The sequence below is a fragment of the Ceratotherium simum genome, chromosome 3, assembly GCF_057802395.1.
Source record: "Ceratotherium simum simum isolate JZ-2026a chromosome 3, ASM5780239v1, whole genome shotgun sequence".
Lineage (NCBI taxonomy): Eukaryota > Metazoa > Chordata > Mammalia > Perissodactyla > Rhinocerotidae > Ceratotherium > Ceratotherium simum.
In genome coordinates, this window is record NC_141902.1 from 58,963,069 (window position 1) to 58,988,078 (window position 25,010).

The window sequence follows — 25,010 nt, forward strand, 5'->3', positions numbered from 1 at the left end:
AAGCTCCCTAGTAGATAGGAGTAAGGGGAACTGAAAGTGCCAGTGTGGGTGGAGCACAAAAAGCCTGAAGGGAGCCTGGTGATCCTGGGAGGTGGACAGAGGTCAGAGCGTCCGGGGTCTCTATCTTAAGAACAATGGGAAGCCACTGGAGGGTTTTAAGCAGGAGGGGAAAAGAAGGCCATGCCACATGATTAGATTCTTTTTCTTTTTTTTTTAAGATTTTATTTATTTATTTTTTCCCCCCAAAGCCCCAGCAGATTGTTGTATGTCATAGTTGCACATCCCTCCCGTCGCTGCATGTGGGACGCGGCCTCAGCGTGGCCAGAGAAGCGGTGCATCGGTGTGCGCCGGGATCCGGCCCGGGGCCGCCAGCAGTGGAGCTCGCGCACTTAACCGCTAAGCCACCCGCGGGCCCATGATTAGATTCTTAAAATTAAACTCTTTATTGAGATAATTGTAGATTCATATGAAGTTATACGAAATAATACAGGGAAATCCTGTGTACTCTTTACCCATTTTCTCCCAATGGTAATATCTTGCAAAACTAATACAATGTCACAACCAGGATGTTGACATTGATATAGTCAAGATACAGAACATTTATTTCCATCACTTCTAGGATTCCTCATTTGCCCTTTTATAGCCACACCCACTCCCCTTCCTTAACCTCTGGCAACCACTAACTTGTTCTCCATTTCTCTAACTTTTTTTCTTTCAAGAATGCTATATAAATGGAATCATACAGTACATAACTTTTGGGATTCACTGTTTTCACTCAGCATAATCTTCTGGAGATTCATCCAGGTTGTTGTACCTTTTTATTGCAATAAAAGTGTGCAAAAAAGTGTGGATAAAATGAAACTATAATCATTTACCTGTTGAAAGATATTTGGGTTGTGTCCACTTTGGGACTATCACAAATAAAGCTGCTATAAATATTTGTATTCAGGTTTTTGTGTGAACATAAACCTTCGTTTCTCTGGAATAAATGCCCAGGAGTGCAATTGCTGGGTCACACGGCAGTTGCATGTTTAGTTTTAAAAGAAACTGCCAAATTGTTTTCCAGAGTGGCTGTACCACTTTACATTCCCACCAGCAATATATGAGTGACCCAGTTTCTCTGCATTCTCACCAGCATTTTTTGTTGTTACTATTTTTTATTTTAGATGTCCTGAAACGTATGTAGTGATACCTCATTGTGGTTTTTACATTGTGGTTTTAATTTGCATTTTCTTAGTAGCTAGTTATGTTGAACATCTTTTGCCATCTGTATATCCTCTTCATTGAAATGTCTGATCATGTCTTTTGCCCCATTTTCTAATTGGACTGCTTGGTGTTTTACTGAGATTTGAGAGTTCTTTATATATTCTAGATACTAGTCGTTTGTCTGATATGTAGTTTGCAAATATTTTCTCCCAGTTTATAGCTTGTCTCTTCATCCTCTTAACAGTGTTTTTTTGCAGAGCAAAAGTTCTTAATTTTGATGAAGACCAACTTAGTTTTTCCCTTTAAGGATGATGTTTTTGGAGTCAAGTCTAAGAACTCTTTACTTAGCCCTAGATCCTGAAAATTTTCTCCAGTGCTTTTTCTAAAAGTTTTATAGGTTTCCATTAAAGTCTGTGATGCATTTCGAGTTCATTTTTGTATAAGGTGTGAGACTTAGGTGGAGGTTCCCCCAGCCCCCCCTGCTGTGGATATCTAATTGCTCCAGCACCACGTGATTAGATCTTTACTTTTCAAAGCAGTAAAGTAATGGATGACCCCTTGGGTAAGAGTCTAGTTCTTTACCATGAGAAGAACCAATCCGAGCCTGACCCTGTTTCCCAAGGGATCTCTTATACTTCTCAGATACTCTTTGTGATACTCTACATACTATTTAAAGGCTTCAGTTTTTATCTTAAAATTTATTGGGTAAGGTATGGATATAACTTTATATTTTCTAGATGGATACACAGTTATCAATACCATTTATTGAATATTTTCCTCACTAATTTGAAATATCACCTTTTCCAATACTAAATTCTCATATTTATTTGGGATCTATTTCTGGACTTTACATTCTTTTCCATTGGTCTGTCTGTCCATTCATGCACTGGTACACACTTAAATTTTTAAAGCTTTATAATATTTTTTTAATAGAAGAGGCAGCCTCTTCCTTATTCTTCAGTGTGTTGGTTAAGTGGAGAGGCTCTGGAACCAGTCTACCTGAAATTAAATCCTGGCTTCTAGTTACTAGTTGTGTGACCTTGGGAAAGCTCCTTAAACCACTCTGGGCTTCAGTTTCTTCATCTATAAGAGTTGATAATAGTATCTACCTCAAAGGTTATTGCATTAAATGAGTGACATAGAGTAAGCACCAAATGAGTACACATTATCACTTTGCTTGTTTACCATTCTTCTTTTACCATATGAACTTTAAAATCCACTTGCGTATTTTCAACTTAAAAATTTATTGGTATTTTATTGAAACATTAAATTTATAAATTAATTTAGGGATAATAGACATCTTTATAAAATTGAGTTTCCCCATTGAAGAACATAGGATACCACTTTTCATCAGATTTGCAGACATACTTACCCACCACTCTTCCACTTGCACTGCAATCACCTTAGCCCAATCCATCATCTTCTGGCAGGCTTATTATCATAGCCCCAAGTGTCCCTGATTCAATCCTTGCTCCTCTATAGTCTGTTCACTTATACTGCAACCAGAGTGATCGTTTAAAGCTTAAGTCAGACTATGTCATTTCTCTGTGCAAAAGCTTCCAACAGCTTCTCATCTCACTCAGAATCAAAGCCTGGAAGAGAATTGGAAACAGCAAGACCAACTTTTAGTTTATGTGGAGGGGATGTGGCTTCAAGGGAGTTGTGTTTTGTTTGTATGCTGATGGGAGCTGATCTGAAAAACAGGAACGTGCTGAGGTTCAAGGGGCAAGTGCTGGAGAAATGTCCTTGCGTAGGCCTCTAGTCATGTTTCCCTGCATTTTCCTCAGAGCCTTCCCTTCTCAACAATCTAGAACACAAATCTAATGATGTCCAACTCTCCTGCTTAAAACTTATTAAAACTTATATTTTAATAATGCCTCACTACTTTGTGCATAACATTACAACTTAAACAGGCATACAAGATATTCTATTATTTGTTTTAAAATGTATGGAGCACCAAATATAAGCAGCACTGTGGTAGGTGCTGTTTATGGTTAAGAAAACAGGCATGGTCTCCACCCTCCTGGAACTTACGGTGTAGCTGGAAAGACAAACAAGTGAAAAATAAGCTTGGGAGGTTTGCTATGAAATACGAAATACCAGGCAGTATTTAGATGCTGCTGGGAATGATTCAGGAGAAGGAGACCAATAATGTAGTAGAGATACTAACAAAAGAACTAAAGGCCTTGAGAAATGAGAGGGGATGATGGGTTCCCCTCATAATGACGTGGAGTGATTGAGTTTTGGTAAGAGGAATCCTTCAGTTATAACTGGAGAGAAAGGTTGAGTGCTGAAGCAGGGAGATTTATGGATTTGATGATGGGAAGATGAATTCCATCATCTGATGGTTTCTCAATGAAATATGAGGCAGTCATCAGTTGGATAGAGAGGGGAGAGAATATATTAACCGGTCGTCTCAGAGCAATAATATGAAGTCATACTTCTTGTTGCCTATTTCTCAATTCCTAAAGCTCCTTAGTTGTTATTTCACATTTCTGAGGTTTTTATTTAGTTTCATTACTTTCTGGCAAATTCCTACTTGTTCTTCCAGCTCCATCTGGGCCACCATCTTTTGTGCCACCACACCATTATTATAACGCACTGATGTTTGTTTTTGCTCCCCTGCTAGACTAGTAAGCTTTCTGAAAAGCTTGGTCTGTGTCCCTAATGTGGGGCCCATACAGAACATTTAAGTAAGGATTTTCAATAAATGTTTAACAAACATTAATAACAGATTTTTGTCTGTGGAATCTACAACTCTAAGAATTTATTAGAGGGATCTGAAAGTGCCAAGTATTAACCAATCACTGGAATAAGGCAGCTCATGATATCTGGCTCCTTGTAAAAATGGCACTGCATTATGGACACACCACCACACTGGCTTTCACTTAGTCCTTTTGTTTTATTCAAATGCCAAAACAGAAGTTGCAGGATACAAATCATAGTTATACTCAGTTGTGTTTGATTTAAAAACATTGGTTATGCTTTATTAACAACTTCCAAAACCAAATGTAAGTTGTTGTAACTAAAATGTCTCCCAGTCCATTTCTGGAGGATTACTCTTACTGTATTTAGTAGCTACTCCCATTTTCACTCTACAAAAAGGAAAATGTTGACGATATAAGGGAAAGATAATGAACAGTTATAATATGAAAGACTTCCTGAGAAGAACTTTAACCATTACTAGAGAGACTAAGAAGGATATTTATTTCTGTTCCACACTATAGCAACCAGGCTTAAATACTCTGCAAAAGTGCATTTCTGGTCCTACTCCAGCCATAAATAGGTATCTCACATCTCTTATTACATCATAGAAAGCTCAACTGTTCATCAACAGGATTTAGCATTTGCTAATAAGCTTAAGATTCTTTTCCTAAGAAAAAGGGGATAAAAGGAAAACTGACGAGTCTATAAACCAGCAAATGAAAACAAATATTTAAATGTACTCTGTTTTAAACAATTTCAAATGAGGCTGAATTGAATGAACAGTATAGAAACTTGTATCAACATTATAGAAGGAAAGAAAAACGCTTAAAAAGTACCCAAATATTTTAATATTTATGAAATCAAAATAATTTCCTTTTTAAGCCCCCCAAATTTCCCACTGTTTAGTTTTTTAATTAAGGTTAATAACTTATATTTTAGTGTGAACACATTCATTTCTGCTGATAGCAAAGCAGAGATTTTCTTTAATGTTCTATGAAGCCAAAAAATTAGACATATATCAAAAAACAAAAAAACCTAGGTGAGTACTTTAGGTAAATGCGCAATATTAGGATATTTTATTTAGTTCAGCACATGGCTGTTATTATGACTGATGCTACATGCTACCTTTAGAATTAGATATAGTCTTTTTCTGAAGATTTAAGGCAGACTTCAATTCCACCTGCTCACTCATGGTACTAAAATGGACCAAAAATGGCAAATAAATCAGACAAGTCAGCAAGAAAATGGCCTTTTTTATAGTACCAATTGGGAAGTTAGTGTCATGCATTAGCAGATAAGACTAAGAATACAGGTAAACAAATCATCAAAATATGGTTCTTCAGGGTACTTTTTCCATGAAATTTTTACTACTTAGAAACTATCTGTTCCAATTTTTAAGATTAATAAAATTCTAATATTTTCAGGAAACAAATATGGGTAGAAAAAGGTTAAACTAAAGAATGGTATCCCAATCTTTAATTTTAAAGAATTTATTTTCCCATTTGTAAAGTAACATTATTGTAAAATCCACAGTTATTGCAACACCTGCATTGCTTAAAAGAACTCCTAAGAATTCTGTTAAAGCATATTTTTAAAAAACTGAACCAAAATAATGTACATTTTATCTCTGCACATTGTGTCATTAAAGTCCACATAATGTCCTCTATAAAAATCAATGTGATGTTACATAATATACATGATCTGATTTTTATTCTAAAGGCTTCTGACCATGTATGATATCCAAGATAGTTCCAATGCTTTTAATGTCAGACTGTAGAAACAGTTACAATCCTAAACAAAAGAAGGAAAGGCTTTATATACAGGACAGAAGTCTGACAGTTTAGCTGTTTGCAGCGTCTGCTTGGCGAGGCCATCCTTCTTCTTCAACACCAGAGTCATACTCTTCTTCAGAGGATTCTTTCGTTGGAGCCCTATAATGAAAAACTATCAGTTTCTGTTTTGTTTTTTTAATAAAAATGAGGGGTAAACACGATTTCTAGACTCAAAATAATAAATCCACCTAGCTAGAAAAGCCACACAAAAAAACAAAGTATTAAGAAGACTTTTAAGATTAAGATTGCTTAGTGGTGAAATATGGGCAACATTTAGACCACACAACCAAGAGTTGCAAGTAATTTTCCCAAATAAATTTATTACTGAAATAAATCGACAATAAGGCTTCAATTGTGAAGACGTAAAAAATCTATTTCTCCAGCAAAAAAGTAAAATCTATTATGTCAACTCAAATGCTTAACATTTAGCATGTCTATGGTAAATATGTTGACAGCTTCTGACCAAATCCCACTTGACTCAAATTAGTCAAGACTATAATCAGACTGCCACAACTCCTATACTCCTATCATTAAACAATAAAAATAAAAGATTATGTCTCTTTGAATAACTAAGCTTCTTCAAAACCAATCAACTGCCTCCTAAGTTATCTTAGAAGATAAGCAAATATAAGACATAACACACCTTGTGACTTAGTTAAAACAGAAACCTAATTTTTATGTAGGTAACGTTAATGTCAAGCACTGTATAATAAGTATTTATTGAATAGATCAGGAGGCAGTAAACTACAGCTTGCAGACCAAATAAAGCCCATCGTCTGTTTATGTAAATATTGATTTAATGGAACACAGACATGCTCGTTCATTTACGGATTGTCTATGGCTACTATCGTGCTATGAGGGCAGTGTTGCTGCAATACACTGTATGGGCCTAAAGTATTTATCTAGCCCTTGACAAGAAAGTTTGCTGACCCCTGGAATATATAAAGAAAGCAGTGAAAGATGTGTCAAATTTGTCAGCTGATATGATACAACTGAGAGAAAAATTATGTCAACAAAGTTTTGGTTTGAGAAAGACATGAAACAAGTCATCCACAAATTACAGAATTAGCAAAGTTCATTTAAATTTCTTCATTTGGATTACTTTTATGTCTCTTTTGATACTTCTCCCTTAGGGGAAAAAAGTGGAGGCTAATTTTGAAGATCAATTTTCAAAAAGACTCACAAATTATTATTATTTTATAAACCAAAATTAGAGCATTTTTCTACAGAAAATTTATGATTACTGCTTTCCTTATGAATATAAGGATTTTTATGCAATTTTTATGACAAACCAATAAACCATAGCAATAAAGAGCTGATCTTAAGTTTTAGATCTGTTCTAGCTTGACAAAACACTTTACCGGATGTATCCTGGTTCCTTTTTCCCTTCTACTACTTCTTTGTCAACCTCCACACATACTATATCAGAATTAGGGACTTCAAACATTGGTTCTAGTAACAGCTTTTCCTAAAGAGATAAAAAGTAATGAATTACATGCAAAACTGAAGTCACATACAAAATACTTGTATTCTATACACCACCAACTGAATTCATTAACTCAACAAATATTATTGAGTCCCTATTAGGCACCAGGAACTGAGTGTCTAAAAAGTCAATGTAAAAGCTTTCATATTCTTCATCTTGAAACAGCTTCTAACTGAATTCAGAGCGAAGTCATTCTGTAAGGGAAGGCTATTTGTCTGTAGTTTTGCCTACTTAGGTCACCACGCACATACAAAAAGACTACACTTTCGGATTCAGATGTTACTCAGAAGCATCCCTGGCATACTCCATGACCAAGAAGGTCAACCGGTAATCCTTACTTTGAAATTGATCTAATCCTAAATCATCTCTACCAAGTTCTTCAGTCTTGAAATATGATTTCAAATAAGCATTTGTCTCAAGTGCTGCAGTAGATCTAAAGTTGTTTACTAAAGAAAACAGGCTGGATTATATTACATCTTAAGGAAAATACTGGTTGAGTACATCAAATTTCCTAAGAAAGGTCAACTATATCACATACTCTTCTAGTTTGCATGTGTATAAATCTGTGCTTAATCAGTAACACCTGAAGTCCAGCCCTTCATTAGAGAGTATAATCTCAAACTGTCTGTCATGGATGTGTAGTTTCAATCAAAAAGTCCTACTGAGGGGCTGGCCCCGTGGCATAGCGGTTAAGTGCGCGCGCTCTGCTGCTGGCGGCCCGGGGTTGCATCCCGGGCGCACACCGACACACCGTTTGTCAGGCCATGCCGTGCCGGCGTCCCACATAAAGTGGAGGAAGATGGGCACGGATGTTAGCTCAGGGCTGATCTTCCTCACACACACACAAAAAAAAACAAAGTCCTACTGAGATAGAGTAGTGAAATGAAATCCCTAAAAGAGAACAGGAACATGTGCTTGCTTTGGGAACATGTAGGGAAAAAGTAACCCACTGTACAGCCAGACCTGGGGGGTAGGAGAGAGAACTCTAAGGAAGAGAGTGGGTGGTGGCCAAAAATAGGCTGGATCTCTAGGATTTGTAACAAAATAAAAAATAGTGAGTTCATTCCATACTGAAGAATTTAGGAGTAAAACATCATGGTATCTGCAACTTAATTTCAAACAAACAAGAATGAGGATTTCAATGGATCTGAGAAGGTGCTCTGGGGCTTAGTCAAAAGGCCCGTGCAGAATTCTGAAATTCTCCTTCCCACCATCCTGATTTTCTCTATTTCATTAATTGTCTTATGTGTGTGTCCTTTGTTGTAAACATTTTAAAGTTTCTTTTTAGAAAGAAGAAAAATATAACCTACTGTGACCAAAAAAAAAAAATCACGAAAAAACAACATTAGGCCAATTCTCTGGATGTATTTACAAAGGAAAAACACAGAAGCTTAATATTCTCAAAACTCAGACCAAGAAATAATCTAGTTTTTGTATAATAACACCAACTTACCATTATGGACCGAAGGCCTCGTGCACCTGTTTTTCGTTCTAGTGCCAACCTGGCTATAGCTTTCAAAGCATCCTCAGTAACATTCAGTTCACACTACAAATACATTCAAAAGAAATAAGAACTTAGATAATACTTGACGATATTTTCCTAATATAACCATTTAGCATTTGATCTATTAACTATTACTATCTACCACTATTACTGGTCTTTTTAGAACAAAAAGGGACTGATGCCCTCGGTTTATAAAGTAGTAAGTTCCAGAGGGTTAAGTACATTGATTAACTAATACTTAGAAACACAGGGTCAGAATCTTTATGTCTTGACTGACTCTATCCCCTTTCAGACTAAAGGATTTTTAGACTATCACCTTCTTCCTAAAAGCACTCATTTTAAAGAGTGTTACTAACCCTCTCATCCTATAGAACAAAGGTAAAACTTTAGACAAGTCTCTCTAAATCACCACAAATTTCAAGAGTAGAGTTCAAATTATTGAGAATTTAACATACCAAAAAAACATCAAAATACTTTGGAACATCAGATTTCACAAGATCTTGGTATTAAACAACTTTCGGTTATTAATTTCTACCTCCAGAAAATGTAAAATTTAAGTGAGGTAATTATCTCTCATGGTGCTTTAGAACCTTGCCTTCAAGAAGCACTTGTTTCTATCAATTAACCTATGAGAAGATATCAGTATTATGAATCACAAGTCTGTCCTTAGTCCTTGAAGAGGTTTTCTAGATTAATAGGGACTTTCTAGGACTTTATTCAACATTTAGTGAACTCCTATGTGTTTATACGTTAGAGACTGAATGATAATTAGACACCATCTTTGTCCTCAAGGAACTTAAGTCTACTGGGTGGTGACAAATTAGCAAACTAGCATTTACGGTATAGTGTATGCACACGGTGCTAAGGGAGCAAAAGTGGGGTTATCTAAATAAAGGGAGGGGACCACTGAAGGATTTTAAGGCAGGGAGTAAGATAACTTAGTATTTATTCATTCAATAAATATTTATTAAGAACTTAATATCTATTTGCTGAGCACTGTACTCAACGATTTAAAAACAATCCATTCTGGAAGTAAAGTGGAAAATGATATTTTGGTGGTGGTGGTCAGAGACAGAATTGAACCAGGGAGACCAATTAGGAACCAAACGCATGAATCAAGGTGAAGAATAATAAAGGAGCTTGACTTGAGGCAGTGGCAGTGGCAATGGCAATGGAGAGGAGGAGACTGATATTTAGAGACACTAAGTTCATAAAACCCAAAACATTTGCTGTCTGATTGGATGTGTGGGCTTGAGTGACCTCTAGGTGCCTGGCTGCAGAATAGATGTGGCAGCTAATAAAACTTTAGATAAAAATATATAAAAGTATACGGAGTATGTCACAGCAAAAGCATTTAGAATATCAAGGCTGAAAGGACAATCCTATGTGTCCAGCTTGAGGAGTGGGGGGTCGGCTGCTGGCATAATTTCTCTCTCTATATATCGTCTATGTATATATAGATATATATATCTATATATATCCATCATTGGGCTTTAAGCTACAATGTTGATTTAATAAAGAAAAAAAAAATAAAGCCAACTCCTAAATGTCTAATATAACAAAACGGGATTTCCCTGATTCCTAGATCCGTATTTAGTAAGGAATAGGCTGGTATTCCAGGTGAGCAGGATTGCTTTTTAATTTGTTAGGCTAATGCAGAGTTTCAAGAGCAAAAAACCCATAAATTAAGTAAGTATGAAAAATCAAAATCTAACCTTATCCATGCTGAATAAGGCCTGGTACTGAGGAATAACAGCATTACGTGGCTCAGTTAGTATTTGTACAAGTGTCTTCTCATCTAGGCTATGCAAAGGAACTACCACAGGTAGCCGTCCCACAAACTCAGGAATCATGCCAAATTCAATGAGATCTCTGGCTTCTACATGACGTAATAATCGATCCTTTTCTTCAATGTCTTGGTGAGCATTTGATTCTCCACTTCGATTGGCAAGGTCTGCAGCAGCTGCAGCCCTTCTACCTTTTCCCAGATTAGACGGTGTTCCAAATCCAAGATACTACCAAAAAAAAAAGACAGATATTATAAACAGTAGAATGAAGCTGCATTGTCCTAAGTACTTTGCATGCATATCTCATATGACCTTTGCAATAAAAGAAAGTTCTATTATCATTCACATTTTATAAATGAAGAAAACGGGCTTAGAGAGGCTAAATACCTTGACCAAGCTCTCCTTGCTGTAAGTGGTAAAGTCAGGATTTGAACTCAGGTCTATGTGCGTTTAGTACTGAGAAACTTACCACTATATAATAACCATATATAAGAACTATGAAGGGAAGTCCCCTAGAACTTAGATAATGATGTTGCAGGGTTTTTCTGAGACCTCTAGATTAGTGTGGTTTCTGAAATGGGTAAGAACTGTGAAAATGGAGATAGTAATTATTTTGTAACCAAAGTTAATAATACTGTAAATAGGAGTAGTCCCTATGGAAGAAGCAGCCTCATAAGGGAAATTATCCACAAGTGTCTTAAGTCACTGCTAAGCATTCTTTTGTGTGTGTGTGTGTGTGTGTGTGTGTGTGTGTGTGTGAGGAAGATTGGCCCTGAGCTAACATCTGTGCCAATCTTCTTTATTTCGTATGTGGGACAACGCCACAGCGTGGCTTGACGAGCAGTGTTTAAGTCCGCACCTGGGATCTGAACCTGCAAACCCTGGACCACTGAAGTGGAGCGCACGAACTTAACCACTACGCCACAGGGCCAGCCCCTAAGCATTCTTTTAAAATCATGATTTGGGGGTTGCATACCTCATCCTGTGAGTTAGAATAATTTAGATTTTATAAAGAACATATAAAGGTGACATTAAATAAGGTGGCTAACTTGGCTGCAGAAGGTTGGGTATCTAAGGTGTATATATCTTGCTTCAGTCAATATAAAAGAACTAAACTCCAGGCAATTATCAGCAAGTTTAATTTTGATATGTCATACAGCTTTTGTCAAAAGTACAAGAGAAGCACATGATATGTGAGAAAATAGCCTAAATTAAAAATCCATTCCCTCTGATTCTCTAAGCTGTGTACATGGATAGTTAGTGATTCAGAAAGCAAAATACCTTTCATTCAATAACTTAAATATTTATTATATATACAAGCATATATAGTAATAAATATATATATACACATAATTATTACATATACATTTATTAAGCATTATTATAAAACACTGGGGATACAAACGTGAAGACAGCCCTTACCCTAAAGGGGCTTATTTAGAGTGGGAACACATGAAGGTATTAAAGTATCATAGGTGCAATGAAGGATGACTGTTCAGGAAACTGTAGCAGTGGAAAGGAGGAAAAGAGGCACCTACTGGGGAGGGAGAGTAGGAGGTGATCAAGCAAGCCTTCACAAAGGAATTGCCTACTCATTAACAGATTGAGTCTTAAAAGATGAACACATATTTGCCAACTGGATTGAGGTAGGGGAGGGCATGAGCAAAGGCAAGAGGAATAAAACTTAGGACTGCAAGCAGTTTGATATGGTTGGAATATAGGTATATATTATTTAGTATTGTACCCCTGGCTTTCAATGAGGGTTGATAAGCATAACAGCCAAATGGATGTATTGATCCTCTATAAAATCACTGTTGAAGACTCTCTTTCATCTGTCTCTTTTTCATAAAGATCTATGAGACAAACTCTTTTTAATCTTTGTCTCTCCTGAAGACCTCATACGCTTCCTCTTTCAGGTAATAAGAACTAGAGCCCATGATTTCTCTCTATTTTTCATTAAGAAGTTTCATGCTAAATGTTGTGACTTAATTTTCAGTAAGTCGGAACTATGACCTAAACCTTCCTTTTACATGTTTCTGATCTCTTTTCTGACATTACTTTTAAGTGTTCTTTCTATATGCTTCTAACTCCAAATTCTTTTTGGAAGTCTAATTATAAATAAATATCAGAACATGGTCGCTGCTTTTGGTTAGACAATTTCAAATATAAAGTTCTCTCTCACACACACACTCTCACACACACGCGCACACATGCACACATGAAGAAAGAAGTAATTTCATCTTTCTAATTTGTTAGGCTAATTCATGCAGAATTTCAAAAGCAAGAAAAACATAAATTAACTAATATGAAAAATAAAAATATAACCTTATCCATGCTGAGTAAGGACCAGTACTGAGGAATAACAGCATTACGTGGCTCAGTTAATATTTGCACAAGAGTTTTTTCATCTAGGCTATGCAAAGAAATTACCAGAGGCAACCATCCCACTCGCAGCATTATTTTTCTCTAGTACTAAATTGCTACTTTAACTAGTGCATGCAAGGCCAAGGAGACTTAAAGCAATTCATTTAGGTAGAATATTATGTTATATAAAAAGGATCATTTGTGGCTAGCTATTACATAAAACACAAAAACATGGAAAATTTAGGTGTGTTTTGGGCTTCTTGCCACTATGGTGACATTATATTTTATTTTAATCAATCAACAAATAGGTCTGGGCATGTACCTTGAGGATATGAAGAAATAAGTTCCAGTTATAATCAAGGCTTATAAGAATGCTTAAGAAGCATCCATAAAACTAGGAGGGATCACAACCCTTCCTCCAACCGCCAAACCGCTTCCCTCCATTTGTGAATGTCAGCAGTGACCTATGATAGACTCTATAGGCAGGGGCGATGGAGACAAGCTCTTTATTGAGCTCCAATGAATTGGGCAAGAGGAATTTTATATGAATGAATAGAAATTTTACTGATACAGTAGCTACCTCAAATAACAAAAGAACTCCTTAGATGGAATATAAAATTGAAATCATCAAGTTACACTTTAAAAAATGCCCAAATATAGATGATATTTAGAAACCTTCCAATTTACTACTCTAAAATTAAAAAATAACTAGGAATATATTTCTGGTATGCTCTAAGAAGACCTAACTCTTAAAAATCCACAACTGGCAGCCAGCAGATATGAGAATAGAAACTGAATGTCCATCCTTTGTAACTTCAAATGCTCTCTATCCTAGCAACCCCTCAGAAAAACTTACCTTTTCATTTTTCCTCCTGCTGATGATTCTGTCTAAACCATTGAAAGCACCAGATGCAACAAACAGGATGTTTGTTGTATCAACTTGTACTGTTTCTCCACGTAGCTTGCGGGAATTCTTTTCTGGAACATTGACTATTGTGCCTTCTAGTAGTTTTAACAAGCCCTAAATAAAGAATGAATGATTTATAGCACCATATAAGTGTATTATTTATTATACTCTATTTATTATACTCTTTGAATAATAACTGGATTCAAACGGGAAAATAATATATGGTTATGGTCAAGGAGCATAACTAAAGAAAATGCCCATATTTCTACAACTGACACGAAAATCTAATGCACTATCATATTAATAATTCATAAATTTATTTGGAATAGTTACAGGACTCCTGATGCATTCAGAAAACAGTCAATCAGAGAGGTTGTTTTTGATGGTCAAGACATAAAGACAGAATTATGACTCTATAAGATAGTACCCAACTATGGTGGGAATATTCAAAATACCTATATTTTAAGATGCATTTATAAAAATAAAATATCCAGCACATTTTATAAGTGTGATTGTATTTCTCTATGCCTTGGTCAAAAAAAGAAAAGCAATTTTCCTTACCCTGTAGTTTATATCATAATTAGTTACCAGTAAAAGGTCAAGTTCATTATTATGACTTTAATTCTGACTCTACAAGGAATGAAACACTATTTTATCCTATCTTCTAACTAAGTGAAAAAATTAAGATACATGTACACAGTTCATGTATGTCTAGTTAGAACCAGAACTTCCTTTGAGAGTCCTCTAAAAATGTTTAACTGGGTCTTTGAGAAATAAAACTAACAAAAATTAAATTTCTTTTTTTTTTCTGTTCTTTAAAATATTTTTAATTTCCTAAGAAAGGTAATTTGGTATTTAAAATTGCCAATAGCTTTCTCTTAGAATTGAACTGCTTTAAAATGGTATGTGGAGTTTGGGGTGGGAGAAATAAACAAAACAGAATCTAATTAAATGTGAAACCAAACGTACAATATTTGGGAGGTTGATGTATTCCCTTCCTTTTAGTGGGCTTGAACAAAATATTCAACTGCTTACTTGCTGAACGCCTTCTCCACCTACATCCCGTAACTGATGAATGCCTGGCACACTGCCAATCTTATCTACTTCATCCAGAAAGACAATTCCTATAATTTAAGGAGGATTCTATTTATAATATGAAAAAGATATACATAAGATAACCCCAGATTTAAAAGACTAGGTAGCTAGAGAACAAGGTTATTCAATCTTTCACACTTAACATATGCAATGGCTTAATATTATAAAAATACACTGCTATCTCTCCCATTCATCATTTTGTGCAAATATTTTATAATCTATTTTATAGAATATCACTTGGGCATGATAACCAATTCTCTCTGACAATAGTTATCTACGCTCTAATGCTTTCAGGTTCTTTATTCTAGGAAGCTGAGACAGATGTATAGTGTGGAAGCAGGAGGTATATGCAGGGCTAATACTAGCAAAACTTTAACTTAGTCTTTCCCATCTATAATCTTGTCTTAAAGGAATTTGGACAGGAAGCTGTCAAGCTCTTCATGTAAAAAAGCACAGATGATAGATGGGGAAAGGAGAAATGCAGCATCTATAACATCCTGTAGGTCAATAGGCTAATCTGTTTCTGGATTCACCCTGCACTCTCCTGCCCTTGTCCTTGCCCCCTCCCCCACCTCACCTCAGCATTAGGAGCATGGAGAGGAGTCACAACAGGAAAAACAATGACAGTATTAAGGATCTAATGGAATAGTAATTTGGCCTGTTTTCACCCTAGTAGCCATCTTATGACAATAAGGCAAAGCAAACTTTGTGGCCCTCAGTATGCCAGAAAACGTTTAACATAGCTACTTTTATATAATTACAGAATTTTACTCCTTGACTCAAAATAAGAATTATATTATCTCTTAATATTAGACTGCTCCCCCAACAGAATATATCTGGAGAGAGATAAGCTATGCTGAAAACATACCTTGTTGTGCTTTTTCTACATTATAATTGGCATCTTGGAGCAGTTTGGCAATCACAGATTCAATATCTTCACCTACATATCCAGCCTGAGTCAAAGTCGTACAGTCACAGATAGCAAAAGGGACATCAAGGCATTTAGCTAGAGTTTGTGCCAGCAGAGTTTTACCTACAAATAGAAACAGTAACCAAAAGTTTACTAAAAATATGCTGACATACAATTTCTCTACAAAAATGCAAAATAAATTTGAATAGTATATAATAAAAAATTACTGTTACTTCTTTTCTCTACTATTATCAGATCTAATGGTATGTTATTTTTATTACTCCTGTTAAGATTTTAGGAATTGGCCTAAAGGGCAATACCAATGCCTTACATTCATCTTGAAGTCTATGTAGAAATACTGATAATGTATCCATAAGACTGGTCTTAGAGATTTTCTTCTCAAGAGCCAGAATCTCCCAATCACAAGACAGGGGTTACAGAATCATTTGTATTCTATTTTTGAAAACGAGTAGGAAATTTTTTCAGAAAGTTGTTTACCTGACCCAGTTGGTCCAAGCAGCAAAATATTACTTTTTTCAAGTTTTATGTCATCATGGGAAGAATCCAATACTTCACCTCCTCGTTTTTCCTGAGGTATCTGTTGATTTACCTGTTGCTGCATTGATGCTCCTAAAGCATTACCATGTGGACTAATTCCAGCAATCTGAAGCAACTCTGAAAAAAATGCCAAAGGAATTACTAGAGCTTCGTTTGATTTTACTTGGAAAAATGCCCAATAAAACCGTACATCTAAAATCAATCACTTATTTAGAAAAATTTAAATATTCTGACATTCTGTCTTACCTAAAAAGGAAGAAAATCTCAAATTATCTAGTGAGAATGTCCAACACACAATGATTCTTCAGGGAACCTCAAGCAAAAGAAATGGATTCTTTACCCTCCTTATTGATGTAAAGCTGTATGAAGAATGCCCTTTCACTCAAGGGAAGGCAGTACAATAGAAGGAGAACAGGGCTAGGAGTCAGAAAGCTTTGGCTTTGGTCCTTCCTTTGTCCCTAAATAGCTATATGATCTTGGGCAAGTCATACGAACTTTGTGTTTCTGCTTCCTAATCTATAAAATGGCAATAATACCTGTCCTATCAATTTCAAACACATGACTGGAAGGTATAAGAATAAAATGCAACTGATCTGGAGGCATTTTGAAAGATAAAGATATTATTTTTTTCAGTACAAATGAAAAGAAGCAGGGTTGTGGAGTAAGTGAAAAACACTGAACTGAGAAATAGGGAATTTGGGTTCTAGTCTCAGTTTTGTTGCTGTGTAGTTGTAAGACCATTGGAAGTCTCTTAACTTTACAGGGCCTGCTTCCTTACCTATAAAGAGAAAATACTGAAACATATGACCTCTACAGTCTCTTCCACATCTAAAAATGATTCTATGAGTCTACCAGAAAAACCAAATAAGGTAAGACTCACTATCCCTGGCCCTATCTGAATTTCTGATTGTACAGGAACTCAACTGGATCTTTCTACTCACTTTATTAGAGAGACAATGCGTAACTAGATGGGATTGATATTTGCTGAACTATCAGTTTATCAGATGGGTTCCTTAAAAAAAAATCTTTATTCTCACTTCCTCTTAGCTGAAAGAAAGAATTCCAATAGTCTTTTCAATTATCCAGATTTGTAAATATCCATATTGCTCCTGGTTCTCAGCATTTGAGGTATCGTGTTCATATCATACTCGTTTATATTTTCTGGATTTATTTGTAAGTTGTTCCTAATAAATGGGTTAAGAATATCACTACTTTCCAATGCATTATTATTTTAACCACATCAATAGATAGGTGTTCAGCAGACATAACTATTATTATAATCCTATGCCATCTGGCGGTCACTTTCAAACTATCTTAGGGTCACACTTAAGGTAAAGGGTTATTCTATTCATCAAAAATAATAGGTGTTCAATGAACATCTGAATTTAATTAAATTACACTACATTTGAGGGTTAATGATTAGTGAATAATTCACAATGCTATGCCTCATTACAATCCACCCAGGCAAAAAAATATGCAGTCTCCTATATGAGTTCAGTTAGCTAGCTAGTTGCCCCTAGCAAAATTGCTTTTTTAAAAAAAATTCAGGGCCGGCCCTCTGGCTTAGCGGTTAGGTGCGCGCGCTCCGCTACTGGCGGCCTGGGTTCAGATCCAGGGCGTGCACCGACGCACCGCTTCTCCAGCCACGCTGAGGCGGCGTTCCACATACAGAAACTAGAAGGATGTGCAACTATGACATACAACTATCTACTGGGGCTTTGGGGAAAAAAAAGGAGGAGGATTGGCAATAGATGTTAGCTCAGAGCCGGTCTTCCTCAGCAAAAAAAAAAAAAAAAAATTCAGCAAGATCTAGTTAGGAATTGTGACAATATAAAAAGCGGCTTGGCTTAAGTATAGGTCTGCTCAATGAGGAAAAAAGTATTTACGTGAATAATTTGAACAAAATTGCCAGAAGCATATTAACTATAGTGGAGTCACATGATACATGTATTTAACTTAATGATTTAAGTTAAAAAGAGAGAAATAATTTAAATAGTACAAAACAGATGATGCCTGTCATTCCATTTTATGAAAATACGCCCCAGAGTAAACTTTTTTTTTTTTTTCCAGTGAGGAAGATTAGCCCCGAGCTAACATCTGTTGCCAATCCTCCTCTCTTTCTGGCTGAGTCAGATTGGCCCTGGACTAACATCTGTGCCCATCTTCCTTCACTTTATATGGGACGCTGCCACAGCATGGCCTGACAAGTGGTGCATCGGTGTGTGCCCGGGATCTGAACCCAGGCCGCCAGCAGCGGAGCGAACGCACTTTAACCACCATGCCATGGGGCTGGCCCATGCCCCAGAGTAAACTTGAGCTTACTCTCCTTTTCTTTCAGTGAGGCTCTGTTCCTGTATATCTCTCACTGCATAAGCAGCTCTCTATAATGAGAAGTATTATGAGTGTGCAGGCTAGCACAGCAGCTACTTGCATGGAGCTCATCAGCTGTGTGGCCCTAGACAAATTACTTAAAATTTGTATGCTTCAGTTTTCTCATCTGTAAAATGGGGGTGAAAAATAACACTTTCTGTTTCACAGGTTTTGGGAAAATTAAATGAGTTAATATATATAAAAAACTTAGAACAGGGGGCTGGCCCGGTGGCGCAGCGGTTAAGTGTGCACGTGCTCTGCTGCGGCGGCCCGGGGTTCCAATCCCCGGCGCGCACCGGCGCACCGACGCACTGCTTGTCAAGCCATGCAGTGGCGGTGTCCCATATAAAGTAGAGGAAGATGGGCACGGATGTTAGCCCAGGGCGGATCTTCCTCAGCAAAAAGAGGAGGATTGGCATCGGATGTTAGCTCAGGGTTGGTCTGAAAAAAAACTTATAAAATTATCTGCCAGGCACTGTTCTAAGTGTTATTGAAGAATTTGATATTAGTATTGCTATTTTCCTAGTGTTTAAGTACTTGTATAACATAGCCCTTAAATGCAAGCCAACTATTACATCTGGTGCTCAACTTAAGAAAAACATTATGTTCCTATGATGGAGAAAAAATCTATCAGTCTTATTAAGAGAAGTATGTTGGTCTCTAACATGTGATTTCCAAAGAAATGTTCCAGGATGTTTTGATTATATATGATTTTGGCCTAATGCCCTAACTTTAGAACCTAAAACCCCACACAGGACAAGACTAAACTATGCATGAAAATAAATTCTATCTCAGCTTTCAAAATACTAATTTCCAAATCAATCAATATATATAATTACAAATTGCTTTTACCTAAGTTCTTAAATACTGTTACTTGTTAACATTTAAACTACATTAAATCACTACATATATATATTTCTTTCAATATATCCACTATAGACTTCTCTTTACTCTAATTCATTCTAGCTTCACCAGCTATCTGCTCAAATTTATGAAGACAGTATTGATAGCATATTTGATTATATTTCTGGATTACAAAATATAAATTATACATGCACTTAAAGTTTATTTAGATCTTACATTCTTATATATAATCTAATCCTATTGCACTTATAGTATTTCTTAATTTTATCATGCATGCTATAATCATTATTTCCATACAATTTAAAAATAACTAGAGATAATATAATTTTATTACATGTAATATATCTCATGCCAGAGTTGGTAAACTAGTTATATTCTCATGGCTCATCCTGTATATATAGTACACTTCAAATAGTAGATATATAATACTGCTTAGCTCAAAGGCAAATGTAAAAGTATCAAACTTATAAGTGAAAAATGATCACACTGGTTTATCTATTATTCGTTTTCTTTTGTTAGTTTAATTACTGAAACAAAAGGTCACATGAATCTTTTTATGATACTCTTGTGTGCAGCAACTATATCCACCTCTAAAGGAATGGGAGCAAGATATCAGAATGGCCACTATCCTTGGTGTATCAGGTCCTTCCACACCCTCCATCAGACCATCTGATACTTATAGAGGCAATCCAGGGCTGGAAACAATGAGTTGGGGCTTATTCATCATATGCAACTCTATACTAAGCTTCATAAACACCAAAAAGTAAACAGTGCGGTTTCTGGCCGAGTAGCTGGAAGATAATCTGCCTCCCCCCAAATTTCTGTCACTTATAAGCAGGCCACCTCTAACTGTATGGCAAAAAAAAATGATATACAATAGCAAGCTACAGATTTTAAAGACACAACTCCTGTTAATATGTAGGTTTATATTTACAGAGGAAAACTATATATAATATTTTTTATTTCTCTAATTATGCTTTAAAAAATATCACAACAGAAAAGATAAAACCAAATATCTGAAATAAACCAACATATACAAACTACACAAATTAGCTATGAAAAATTGTTCCAAAGTTATCTATATCATGTATGATAAACATGTTTAGATAATATACATCTTTCGTGGTAATACACAAGCAAATACATGTCTACCATTACCACTGCTGACACATTTCACTGAGGTCAATCTCAAAAGGAAGAATGATTACAGAGGAGGACCTGAGGAGAGGTCACTTACTTGTAAATCTGTACTCATCCTCCCGTCTTCTTATTTCTAACTCTAAGAAAGAGGATGAAAATGGCAACATGAAAATACTATATATTTGTTTAGTTTTGGGGAACAAACAAAGAGTATCCTACTTCTTGCCCTCTTCCAAATATATTTAAGGAATGTGTTCATTAATGTTTTCTCAGCTTTTCACACTATGAAAGAATCTATATGTTACATCCTTTCTATATTTAAAAAAAAAACCAAACATGCGTAATGATGGCTGTCACAGCTGCTAAAATTCACATTTGTCAAATACAAAGTTGCTATCTATTTTAAGAAAAGAGTAGTAATAATTTAATTCTTCAATAAGAGTTTGAACCTCTCATACTATAAATACCATTTAACCATTTGCTTTTCCAGCATTTAGAACAGCTTAACCATTGATTTGTTTACTGAAAGCATCAGAAAAAATCATTTTGCTCCATGACTATTTGGACCTTATAAAAATGAAGGTTCCAAGTTTTCCATCAAGTTATTATGACTTACACTTTCTAAAAATAAAGTAACCGATACTACCACATGACTATTTTGCAGTTAAGTTCAACGAGTGAACAAGTGTCTTCCTTGAGCCAATCAGTTATATATTTAGTAGCAACTAAAAGTAATCAAAAGATACTGTAGTTTTATAAATGTAAGTGTTTAGCAGAACTCCCTCAAACTGTAAAATGATGACTAATAGAATGTAAAATGATAGACTGTAGGCCTAAGTAAGAAATCAGGACTCCTTGGCCAACAACAAAAAAAACTTAAAATATTTACATTTTACTCTATTCATAGTTTTTTTAATAAAAACTTTCTGTTGGGCTGGCCCCATGGCTTAGCGGTTAAGTGCGCGCGCTCTGCTACTGGCAGCCCGGGGTTCGGATCCCGGGCTCGGATCCTGGGCGCGCACCAACGCACCGCTTCTCCGGCCATGCTGAGGCCGCGTCCCACATACAGCAACTAGAAAGATGTGCAACTATGACATACAACTATCTACTGGGGCTTTGGGGGAAAAAAAAAAAGGAGGAGGATTGGCAATAGATGTTAGCTCAGAGCCGGTCTTTCTCAGCAAAAAAAAAGGGGAGGATTAGCATGGATGTTAGCTCAGGGCTGATCTCACACAAAAAAAAAAAAACAAAAAAAAAAAACTTTCTGTTAATATAACACACATTACTGTCCACAGTAAGTTGAGATTACACAGCATACTGGTATACAGTCATGCATCTCTTAACAACAGATATACATTCTGAGAAATGCGTCATTAGGCGATTTCATCATTGTGCAAACATCATAGAGTGAACTTACACAAACCTAGATAGTATAGCCTACTACACACTTAGGCTATATGGTACTAATCTTATGGGACCACTGTTGTATATGCGTTCCATCATTGACTGAAACGTCATTATGTGGCGCATGACTGTATTAGAATCTATTATTAACGTGAATTATACTTGGAATCACTTACAAAATTTGCCCTCAACCTCGCACTCTGTAGCTGGGGCCCAAAAAGGAAAGAGTGCTGGATATGTTCTATAAGAGTTATCATCTCCATATATCTTTGACTTAGGCAAATGAAATTCTGTATCCTGAACCAAAAAGAGAAGAGCTCAGAGTCATACACAACATTGCAATGATCCAGTCACGGGAAACTAGTAGTGGTGAAGTCTACAATTCAAAGATGATGTCTCAATCTCTAGCTCAGTGTCTTTCAAACATTTTTCACTGAGACCTGTGGTAAGAAATACATTTTATTCTGTGACTCAGAATCCATGCACATACAACTGAAAACAAAAGTTTTAAGAAACAATACTTAACTACAAGTTAATGTACTCTGTTATTTTCTATTCACACCTATTAACTTTTTTAAAAAAATGCCATTGGCAACCTACCAAAATCATTTCACGATCCACTAACGGGATGTGAACTATTTTAAAAAATGCTGTACTATACTAAAGGCATTTTAAGATGAAAGCAAGGAGTTGCAAATAAAGATTACCTCTAAGCATAGTAATCTTTACTTTGGTCAATTATCAAAACACTAACCTCTAGGTGTTAATGATGTCTGCTTCTCAACCTCTGCTTGGTGTCTCAGATTAGCTGGGATATTATTATATATTCTCTTATAATGATTGTACACAGCAACCGAAAGTACCTTCTTAGCAAATGACTGGCCAACAACATACTTGTCGAGGTAGTTATAAATCTGAAAAATGATTAGGTATGAATAATTTACTACGAGCTATTATAAAAACACATACATTAAAAAGTTATATACTGAGCATATTTGCTTTCAGTTTTAAGTTTGAACAAAGACTTTCATCAAAAACAAAATGCCAAGGGCATGATACATTATGTAGCAACGATCGAGAAGCCCTAAACCCTAATGAACAAAAACACAATTCATTTGTTCTCTAGCTTAACAAAGCATCACTGTACTCTTCTAGTGCTATGCCAGTTTCTATTCTATAAACAATGCCATTGATCCTAATTTTAAAAGTTAATATTAAAGTCACTTAGAATACCTACACATGCCATTATGGATCTAAAGGCATTATCATTAATGTAATCATTAAAATAAATCCTTTCTACACCTCTTTCAATCATATGAATAATATTCTTCAAAAAGATAATGTATTATAAAACTACCCTTTTCAAAAATAGGCATTATATAATCAAAAGCCATTATACTACCAGTAACTATGTGTTTTAACACTCACAAACATTTAGCTTTTTCTCAGATATTAACTTTAAAGCTATTCATTTATCTAAATGGCAATCTAAAAGCTTTACTCTTAGTAGAAACTAAAGCTCTATTCGATACTTGGATATTGCCAACAACTTGGAACCTGGGGTAAATTCCTTCAGCTTTTAGTAAATAGAAATGAACTGTTAATATTCACTAACTCCTGAAAATAGTTAAATTGCTTATTTATTTTCTAGAACTTTGACTCAGATGTCTAAAGTCTACACAAATTAGTGGAGAATAAAGCTTAATAACTATATTTTCCATTATATTATTTATTTTTACATGACAAAGTCATTAGTTGTTGACCATATGCATTTTATTATGGTTTTTTAAAATATTCATTCCTCACAAATTATAACTATCAATTATTAAATCTGCCATAGCACATCTGCAGATAGAGGCAAATGCAAAGGTCTCTAAACACAGTAGGAGAAAATTATACTGAGGTAGAGGGTGAGAAATAACCTAAGCGTGCAAACACCTGAGGCATGGCCAGGAGAGAGGGCATACAGCCCAGGAGCAGGGCTCCCTGTTCTCAGAAAGCTCACACCAATGGAGCTGGTGGTACACTCTGCCATGTTTCATAATGGCCAAATCACAACCTGCCTGAGACTCCTGGAAAGAGCTCATGCCAAAAAAGTCACAGTGCTATAGAAAGAGCCCTGGCACATTGGCTGTGAAAAAATTACTTGCTTCCATTGTTAGACTGAGGCTGTTTTACCATAAGTAGACTAATTTAAAGGGGGAAATCACAGGCTGGTGTTATCTAAGGGCCCAAACTTACAAAAATAAATCCACAGTTGCTCTATTTTAAGGATATCATTTTAGATTAATTTAGTTTTAACACTATTTTAATAATCATCCAATTATCTTTCACTGCTACCGAATGCAGTAATCATGACATGGGAAAACAGCAACGGACTCCATATCTAAATTCCAAGTATCAAATATCAACAATTTAGCCAGATGTAGTCCATATTAAGAACTTCTAATACTTGTTTAGATACTAGTATTAGAATACAATATAAACTGGGGAGAGGGGAGCAATGAAATGTTTTCAAGATACAATGTGAATAAGACTGAGCTAAGACCTATACCTTCTTGGGAGGAGGAGGTGGTTTCTGTTGGAATGCCAATTTTACAGCTTCTGCTGCTGATTCAGGTTCTTTAATTATGCTTTTCTTTGAGTCTGCTTCAGATAGCACAACAAAAAAATGATGACATTTTTCACACTTCACAAAACGGGTGGATGCTGTAAAAAGAAAAAAAGGTCAGCAGAGAAAAATAAATAATTCAAATAGTGTTTAACCTTAAAGACTCACTGTAAACGAAAACTATGTACTTGACAAAAAGTAGGCTTATAGTTCACTCCGCTAGCCACAACAAACAGCCTAGTTTACACCTAAGATTCAGTAAACTA

At 35.7% G+C, this 25,010-nt stretch overlaps 1 protein-coding gene across 2 annotated transcripts in view; it reads right to left on the reverse strand.

Annotated features, from left to right (window-relative positions):
- Positions 1-4,088: 4,088 nt before the first annotated feature.
- Positions 4,089-25,010, reverse strand: part of CLPX (caseinolytic mitochondrial matrix peptidase chaperone subunit X) — a 35,804-nt gene continuing 14,882 nt past the window's right edge. Inside the window, exons 4-14 of one of the 2 annotated variants that reach the window (XM_004421698.3) lie at positions 24,688-24,842; positions 22,888-23,047; positions 20,827-20,868; positions 16,296-16,472; positions 15,756-15,920; positions 14,828-14,916; positions 13,742-13,906; positions 10,450-10,749; positions 8,684-8,776; positions 7,106-7,212; positions 4,089-5,843 (exon numbers count right to left, since the gene is read on the reverse strand). In XM_004421698.3, the coding sequence (XP_004421755.1) occupies positions 5,753-5,843; positions 7,106-7,212; positions 8,684-8,776; positions 10,450-10,749; positions 13,742-13,906; positions 14,828-14,916; positions 15,756-15,920; positions 16,296-16,472; positions 20,827-20,868; positions 22,888-23,047; positions 24,688-24,842 (1,544 nt within the window). In that variant the 3' untranslated portion in view covers positions 4,089-5,752. The remainder of the gene's footprint in view (positions 5,844-7,105; positions 7,213-8,683; positions 8,777-10,449; positions 10,750-13,741; positions 13,907-14,827; positions 14,917-15,755; positions 15,921-16,295; positions 16,473-20,826; positions 20,869-22,887; positions 23,048-24,687; positions 24,843-25,010) is intronic. The other variant, XM_014780827.2, reaches the window with a different exon arrangement.